Here is an 8,871-nt window from a genome sequence, read left to right on the forward strand (position 1 = left end):
GTTGTGTGAATAGGTTTTTAATTGACAAAGCAACACTAAGATTTAGCCCTCGTTTGGCCCTAATTAAATTAAATTTCATTTTTTTCTCTTCTATTTTCAATTACACAATCTTCCATAAAATAATATTACAAGTAAATCGAAAAACTTTTTCCTCTTTTTCAATCACTTATTTTTTTTAAAAAAAATATTATTCCATTCATTTTAATTTGGAAAAATGCGAGCCAAACGGGTGCTCATTTCAACATTGCCCTTTTTTTCTTTTTTTTTGCATTCCAAATCATTTACCCTTTTCTTTAAATGGTATTCTCTACAATTCTTTCCACAGGAATGCACAAAAACATGACTTGAAATTCTAGGGTCTTGAGAGCTTACCATTTCAAGCGACATCTATATATGGGCTTTTCACTCAGGAATGACAATTCAAACTGTCAAAATCAAAAATCGAGATTAACTTAACAGAATGGGACGAAAAAATCGAACCGATAGCACAATATGGTATATATGGTATTTGATTTTAATACCTCGATTCAGGACGGGACATGTATGGTATTTACATCGTTACCTTGCCCTGAACCAATTATCCGTTAAAATAATTGGACTTTCCATCATTCTTTTTATGATTCTTTTCGGCCTAAAATTTTGGCCCATTACCCACCCACTAAATCCAACTAACCCAATAATCCTACACCCTACTAAACATATATGAAAATTGTTTGTTAAATTTGAATTTTGCAATTAGGAATTGAGATATTGTTTGTATTTTCATTTGGGATATTATTTTCTAAATTGGTTTAGTATTGTGTTTTTGTTTTCATAAATTTTTTTTCCAATTTGATGGCTTGACCTATGAAAAATAAATTATTTTCATAATTATTAACCGCTCAAACCGAGATACGAACCAAACCAAACCATACCAGCTTATGTGAGTGATTATGGTACGGTTATGGTATGACCAAAAAATTGGTGATTCGATGATGATTTTGGTCGAACCGATCCCAAACCAAATCATTGCCAACCCTATTTTCACTGTACATGTTGGTCCTACGAACAAAAACACTCGATCAAGATTCAGGGCCAAAAACGACTTGATAGCAGATTTAAGTCTGTGTACAGAATTTATCTTTGCAACTCCTTTTCAAGCTGTTGCCTTGACTCTGTTTTTGCCGCCAAGACAACATCATCAAGAAATCCCCTTTGTGGAAACTCGTCGGGCACAAGACTTCGATAAATCGCAAAATTTTCTTCAGCTTCCTTCTTTTTGTCCAGCAAGCTGTAAATGATTCCCTACAATGAATTTCATGAAGCAATTAATCAAGATTGCATAAAACAAATATAGTATCCTCCTTAGTCCCAATAATTTGTATTCAGACTATATATATATATATATATATACACGATGGTGCTAGTAGTATATAGGAGTATACCTAAGAATGTACAACCCCTCACATGAAGTGTAGGTCCACCCGAATAAGTGTTTTTTATTCCGGTGGACCCCACACCCCATGTAAGAGGGGTGTACACCCTTAAGTACATCTTATTATGTACCACTATATTAGTTCATGTATATAACCCAACAAACTATAATGTACCAATACGGACACATGTGTCCATCACGACAAGTGTCGGATATACCAATAGGCGATTTTTCCAAAAAAATACCGACACGGCACGTTGTCAATACTTTGATTAAATTCTTTAAAATTCTTCATTTATATAATATAATTTTAGTTTTATACTTGTTATTAATATTTCTTGTTTAAATCTTTTAAATATGAGTACATATTTAATATTTACTGATAACTGTGAGTTAACAAGATATAATTTTCTAATAAAAATGAAAATTGATCATTGTAGAGGGCCCGACATGTGTCTATGAAGTCGAACACGAACATGTCACCCTAATTGAAGTGTTTATACTACAGAGCCAACAAATAATAAACCCAAAGGAAATATGAAAAAGCTAGCCCAAAAAAGGTCTGTATAGTTCAAGTATCAGTTATAACCCGGACTCTCATGGAATGTTTGGTAAAGAGTATTTGATCGGATTAGATAAAATTAATACCATCGAGTGACTCGAGTCCAACACTAACTTCAACTGTCTTGCCTCCTTAAAACGGCGAGTCTTTCTCGCAATGCATTATCAGACTACCTTAGTTTTACACACTCTTCTCACCTCCGGCATTAACAAAAAGTCATCTTTCATAATCCTGGTCACAGGTTAGCAACTGTCCAAGCTTGGTTAACAGCATTTCGACCCAAAAATTACACTGTTAATTGCTTCATTTGAACAACCCAAAGGTAAATTAATTTCACATTACTCTTAAAATATGCCTCAGCAAATAAATTTCAACCAAGAAAAATTTACAGACATCAGCAGGCCCATACGGTCTTCCAGTCCAGATTCTTTCATCCTTGGCACAGAACCCTCAAGGCCTCAACCTATTGGTTTTGTGCACAAATAGTTCTTTTGGCCAGTTTCTTACATTTTGTCTGTTTAAAGACATTTGCAGTGCACAGGATATACATATTTTATTGAAAACACTCTTATACCCTCATTTTTAATTAAAAAGGAAATCTATGAAATAGAAAAGGAACTTCAATAAACAAAAAGTGCACTTTCTTCCCCAAAACCACAGAGCCAACGCTATCCTCTGGTCTTCCCCCCAACACCACCGCCACTACTTCCAGCCTCTCCCTCATACACCACAAAATTGGGATCACTGATGATGTCCATTGGCACTGGGTCTCTCTATCTTCAACTGCATAGACTACTGATGAGTTATTGATGCTTCGCCTACTTTTCTCTCCCCCGTTTTCTACTTCCTCTCCTGGCATGGCCATGGTTACTTTCCCTATTACTTTTATTTATCTCTTTCTGTTCTAACATCACTATTTCTCTTGAAAAGAATGAAGTTGGAACCTGTATGCCAGGGTTATCGTCACTTATGAACAACTGCCCATTTCTCTTTCTGTTTTGATTGGGACTGTAATTAATAGATACTTTCTGTTTCTTTCCTCCTCAATTTTTGGGTACCATCAATAATTTGATTGCTATTTGCAGCTCGAAGAATTGAACACTGGTCAAGGATTCAAACGAAAGGCAAACATCAATGGTAAATATATTGACGCAAATAGGAAAATGGATATTTCTGAAAATCCCATATGAGCAAGAACAAGTCTTGCTAATTGGAAGGATCCATTTTCGTTCTATAGCAATGTTCTAGACTAGTAGGGGTGCATTGGACTGCAGAATAGAGCAGCTATTGATTTAGAAGGTAACTGCCTCTGAAATTTAATCTTCGAACTTTTGGGCTGTTAATTAGTTTGATCTTCTCCGGAGAAGGGTACCAGCAGGGAAATTTGGAAGAAGCCACTCATGTACTTGGTAATCCCCAGCATTATTTTCATTTTACTAAGGATTTAGAAAAAACAAAAAGAAATTAACGCTGCATATTGAAGGTCTTTGATCTTTTTATCTCTATACTAGTTTCAGACCCACTAGAAACATCTACCATCAATGTTTGCTCCAAAGAATTTTATGGTGAAGGATGTGGTGTGTGACGACAAGTTTGTTTGATTTTTATGCGAAGAGTGAGATTTGGAGGCATCAGCGTAATAAATTCTATTACTTCGGGTGCTATGATGTTTGAGTTCATTACGGAAGGTAGTTCATTATATAGTTATGGTGGTGTATGTGGTGGTAGTTTTAGTAGTGTGGAAGTGGTGGGTGAAATATACACACACAAATATTTCTCTTGGGAATAGGGGAGGAGGATGATATGACTACAATATGTGTCAGTAATCAATATTAGAAAGTTAACTGCTAGAATGGACAAAACTGTCTAAAAGGACTATTTGTGCACAAAACCAATAGATTGAGGGGTCAGAGCAAAAACAGAAGAATCAAGACTAGAAGTGCACAGGGGCCAAATGTTAGGAATCAGTTGTGCCATTTTCCTGAAAAATTATGGAGAAAAGTAGAGAAATTTCAAAAATAAAATAAAATAAACAAGCAACACGAAGATTTGCTATTTCGCTAACCTGGCAAAGATAAGGTCGAAAATCTCTTGGATTCTCATTAACAAGAGCTCGAAAGTTCTCCAAGGCCTCCTCAAAGTCTCCCTGCAAATGAAAAATAAATTGGATTTCCTGAATACAGAAGTATGGTAATCAACAGTCCAGAATGATTTCAAAATTCAATCATTTGATAACCAGAGTGGAGTCTAATCCTAAACTATCGATATCAAAACAGCAACAATAAATCAAAACCATAATAAATAATGAGTAAGAAAATGATTTCTATTTTTTATTACCCTCCCTCCCTCTTTCTTTTTTGCTTTTTTCTTTCCTGGTTGGGGAGGGCAAAAGTGGGGACGGTTGGATGTTCTTGGATTTAGTATTTTTCCAAATCTTGATGTCTATGTTCCACAAAAAGGATAAATAAAGCCAATGTGGTTTAGAAACCTAACTTCACCATCAAGCAGCCAAAATTAACTGACAAAGATGATCAAACCGTTACCTTTACAATATGCATCTGCGCAATCAATATTCTTATGTTTCGCTCTTCATTGACTCTTTTTTCAAGACGAGCAACTTCCAAAGCCCTTTCCAACATCTCAAAAACAGCTGGGCCTTCTTGGTTCTTATGCATTACCATTGCCAGACCCTACAAAGAAAGGAAAGCAGTAATGGTCACGCAGTAAAGTTTCACTATTTCATTAGCAGTAATGGATAATGTGAGAGAGTATATCAATCATGAAGTTGAACTCTTAAAGTGCAAATTTCAAAATTTAGATGATCTTAAGTGATGGAATAACCCATGCAGTGTCATTAAATTTTCACCACGCCATAACGCAAGCAAGCAGGGGTATTTAGCATATGTGCACACATGATAATATAGTACATGGGAATGCATATTGAAAACCCAATACTCTTTAAGCTATATCGGAAAGAAAATTCATTTCATTTTTGACAGCATATAACTTCAAATCAGAAATTAAGAAAACATGTTAGGTCGTATCCCAACATGACTTCATAGGAAAGAACATCAATTAGCCACACGTGGGATCATACATCACCTCTTAATCTGTAAAAAGCACGTATATAATCCAAAAAATCACCATGACAGCAGAAAATAAATTGCAAAAATGTCCTCGGACAAATTTAGGATGAAAAAAGGGTTGAACTACAGTTTCAAGCATTTATTTGACCAAGAAGAAGTCACTATCCAGCAACTCAGAGCTAGCGAGTTAGCACAACAACTTAGTGTCTTGTTTTCTTTGCTGCTTCTTTTTGACCTTTTTTTACATAAGGTTCGCCTAACTTGCCTTATAGAGAAGAACTACTAGCTTCATTCATGAGTCAGTGCATCGTTTCTAATTGAAACAACAGCAAGTGGCAGAAATCAGTGTCAGTGCTAATTTTACTGTAAAAAAATTGTTGATTGAAGAGGGTAATGAGTGGGACATAAACATAAAAGGATTGTGACGAGAAACCTAACACCTGCAAAGGTCAAAAAAAGTTTATTCATGGATACCACTTCATATCCAATTTCTTTTTACAGGCAAGGTTCAACACAGCTGCGACCTTGATTATATTAAAATGAACACCATGTAAGAAATTACCCTTCAGAACCATTTGGGCAACTTCCATATGTATCCACTCATGAGAAGTCAAAATAATTAGACTATAAAAATCACCGATCTTCCTTAATTTTTCATTCATCTCCAAATAAACTAAATAACCCCTTTCCCTCTTTTGCCCAAGCAAGGTTAAGCAATCACAGTCATCGAACTCAGGCAAGGAAAAGATAAATTCTGCCCTTTGAACTCATTGTTTTGCAACGTACATAAACACAAGAATTTTTAATTTCACGAGCCTAGAGACTAGATAATGTAGGAAGCAAGCATCTCTCCTTAGATAACCATATAAATATACCACAGTATTTCAAGCTTACAAGTTATAATAGTCATAGCTTTTGTTTAACAAGTGAGTTGACAAGGGAAAAAAAATTAGTCACACAAACCTCTTTAATGGAAACTTGTCAATTTAAACAAACAAGAAGTTCTTCCATATTCTGGGAAGTATTTCCCATTCAACTATTCCCCGGGGTTGGGACCCATGTGCATATGTCATTCTTCATATACCTCTACTGGTTTGAAGGAGGTAAGTTAATCAATCAAATAATAGAATCCTCCTTCCAATGGTATCCACAATAGTACTGTGCAAAAGTGTATCTCATCAAGCTGTGCAAGGCTGAAGGCATTGCGTAACTTGCATTGAAATCAAGCCAAGTGATACTACTTTATGTAAATGTGCTTTTACAATCAAGCACAGCTATGGTAGATGTATTCATCATATGCGTGCATAAGGGATACAGTAAATATTCAGTTTCTGCAAGCAACAATTAGAAGCACAGAAGCATGCCCAAAATAAGATGGCAGAATAATAGTCAAGCAGAATGCAAAAGAGAAAAGGAACAAAAATAGTCTGGGATGTAGAAATCTAGAAAAAGTGGAAATACATTGATTTCACATCTGAAGTCGGTTGGGACATATTAAATCATAATGTAAAATCAGGCCAGACTAGGTAGGTAGAGTTATCAGATACCAAAACTAGATCCTTTAAGCCATAGACAATCACAAATAATATCACGTTCAGAAACTATATAATTGAATAACATATACATCAGAGAGTTGTACTATTAAACAATTATATCTTCTTTTCTCCTTCAAACCCAGGGAAGTGAAACTTCAGCTGAAGGATACCTTTTATCTCTAAAAGATAAGTGCCCTCATAATTCATATGGTCTTGGTTTTTCTAACACCGTGTACAGGGAATAAATCATGGAACAAGTCTTTGAACGCGAAATTTTATAAGGTCTTTATCACTAGTCAAAATGAAAAAAAAGGAGCAGCTCTAATGTTTTTGTTTAAAATGCCTATTTTAAACGTCAAATGTGAATTAGCCGCGTTAAAGATGGCGTTCTTCTCCATTTCATAGCCTCCACCACATGTTACCCGCTCCTCCCATCTGTCCTATGACTTGGGTTTCAATTAACTTAGATATAAAATTTACAGGTAAATTATTAATCATGTATGGACGGGTCAAGAATTTCCGTATCTTCAGAAAAACTGAATAGACAAATATGTAATTAGATGAAAGCACATAACATAAAAGGGGTAGAAATATCATACATGCAAAGCTCTAAGTAGGAGAGGCCTCTGCTTGAGTATGTTTTTGAACAAGCTCTTGGCCATACCCAAATTCCCCAACATTTCGTAACAAAGAGCCTGCAGAAGCCTCCACTCCATTTCACTAGGTTCAATTTTAATCAATCTCTCCACATATTCCAAAGCCTCCTTAGTCTTTCCACTCCTCATCTTTACATCAACGACCATCTTCAGAGCCACAACATCTTTTGGATTTTCTTGCACAAGCTTCACAAACATCACCTCTTCTTCAGTTGCACTGCTTTTCCCATCCCAGTCCTCTCTTTTTCGATCAAGACGCTCGGTTTCTTGAACAGGCTGTGCCAGTATAGGCCTAGATTTTAAAGAGCCCACGATAACAAGTGATCCCAGTAATACTGTTGCAATATTTTTAACAAGAATCTTGGAAATATCGTTCTGGGGTGGTAATAAACAGCTAAAAAGAGAAAATTTTGTTGTGGGTGCTGGTGAAATGTGGAGTTTTTTGGTTACTATGGGATGGAATTTGGATCTTTTGGAGTTGTGAAAAAGAGGAAGGGAGCCGCGAGTATGGATTTTGAAGGGATTTTGTGGACATAGAAAATTGGCAGCGGGATCAAGGTTACAAGAAGCAGAGAGTGAGGTACTGTGGAGAGATGAAACAGCCATTATGGAACCAGTAACTGAGGAACGAAGCGCGGTGAGGTTTTGTGATCACAGGGTTTAGGTTTTCTTTTTTTTTCTTTTTTTAGAGGCCCAAACCTTTGCCTCCATTATGAAATACCCCTATCCTTTCATTTTAGTGAAAAAGCTCCTCCCTAAATGGTCCAAACCTTTTGGAAAGCCTCCTACTGTCCAATTCGATTAGTTTAGACCTTAAATGCACTAAAGAGACCAAAATTAAAAAATGGAAAAATTGTAACTACAGTCTCAAACTTTTTAATTTATTGTAGATTACATCCAAACTTCTTATTTGTGTCACACTGTCCAAACTTTTAATTTCGTTGCAGCAAAAGTTATTTTTGAAAAATGGAAAAATTGATTGATTCCATCTGTTCTACCATTAGTTGATCGGAGAAGTTATTTTTGACCATTTTTAGTCAATTCTAAAAGAGTAAAATGATAAATTTACATTTTCTTTAAATAAAATAATTAAAAAAAAAAGGAGAATCTAGCGTGACTGGGGAAGACGATGAAGTTTTGATGGGTGAGATGATTAGGTTTATATAAATTGAAAGGTTTGGAACAATAAATGCAATTTTTTTTATAAAAAAAAGTTTTGGCTATCTTCAATGATTTATCGCATAAACTAATTGAATTAGACAATAGAGGGCATTTCGCAAGGTTTGGACCATCTAGGGGGTTTTCTACAAAAATAAAAGGATATAGAATATTCCATAGTAGAGCAAATGTCAAGGAAGTTCTGCATGAATTACCCATTTATTAAAAAATAATGATATTCGTAGTCGTTCATTGCGATAGTCGCTCCCACTTGACATCCTACATGGCGGCTTGTGAGTTAATGTATTAATGTGATAGTTTTTTGCCTCATATATTAAGCCCTTGTTTGATCTACATTACTTGAAAATGAAAATGGGAAAATAGTATTTTTTAGAAAAATGAGTGGTTGAAAAAGAATGAAAAATTTTCGATTTCTATGTAATATTATTTTATGGAAGAT

The 8,871-nt window shown here is 35.3% G+C and overlaps 1 protein-coding gene across 2 annotated transcripts; it reads right to left on the reverse strand.

Moving 5' to 3' along the window:
• Positions 1 to 949: 949 nt before the first annotated feature.
• Positions 950 to 7,923, reverse strand: LOC111387857 (protein SLOW GREEN 1, chloroplastic-like). 2 transcript variants are annotated; one of them, XM_023012453.1, is made up of 4 exons: positions 7,197 to 7,921; positions 4,520 to 4,666; positions 4,042 to 4,122; positions 950 to 1,284 (listed from the first exon to the last, which is right to left on the reverse strand). In XM_023012453.1, the coding sequence occupies exons 1-4, from the start codon at positions 7,857 to 7,859 to the stop codon at positions 1,117 to 1,119; spliced, it is 1,059 nt and encodes a 352-aa protein (XP_022868221.1). In that variant the 5' UTR covers positions 7,860 to 7,921; the 3' UTR covers positions 950 to 1,116. The 2 variants fall into 2 exon arrangements, with proteins under 2 accessions (XP_022868221.1, XP_022868222.1); XM_023012454.1 differs by lacking the exon at positions 950 to 1,284 and adding an exon at positions 1,781 to 3,957 and having other exon boundaries at positions 7,197 to 7,923.
• Positions 7,924 to 8,871: the final 948 nt, after the last annotated feature.

This window comes from Olea europaea, unplaced genomic scaffold (genome assembly GCF_002742605.1).
Source record: "Olea europaea var. sylvestris unplaced genomic scaffold, O_europaea_v1 scaffold4301, whole genome shotgun sequence".
NCBI lineage: Eukaryota > Viridiplantae > Streptophyta > Magnoliopsida > Lamiales > Oleaceae > Olea > Olea europaea.

What these genes read in the sequence shown, in the direction of transcription:
- LOC111387857 (XM_023012453.1), bottom strand. Translation starts at nt 7,859, where the DNA reads ATGGCTGTTTCATCTCTCCACAGTACCTCACTCTCTGCTTCTTGTAAC. An exon ending in TCCTACTTAGAGCTTTGCAT is followed by an intron (nt 4,667 to 7,196) that starts GTATGATATTTC and finishes CTTTCTTTGTAG; the next exon opens with GGTCTGGCAATGGTAATGCA. An exon ending in TTCGACCTTATCTTTGCCAG is followed by an intron (nt 1,285 to 4,041) that starts GTTAGCGAAATA and finishes AATTCATTGTAG; the next exon opens with GGAATCATTTACAGCTTGCT.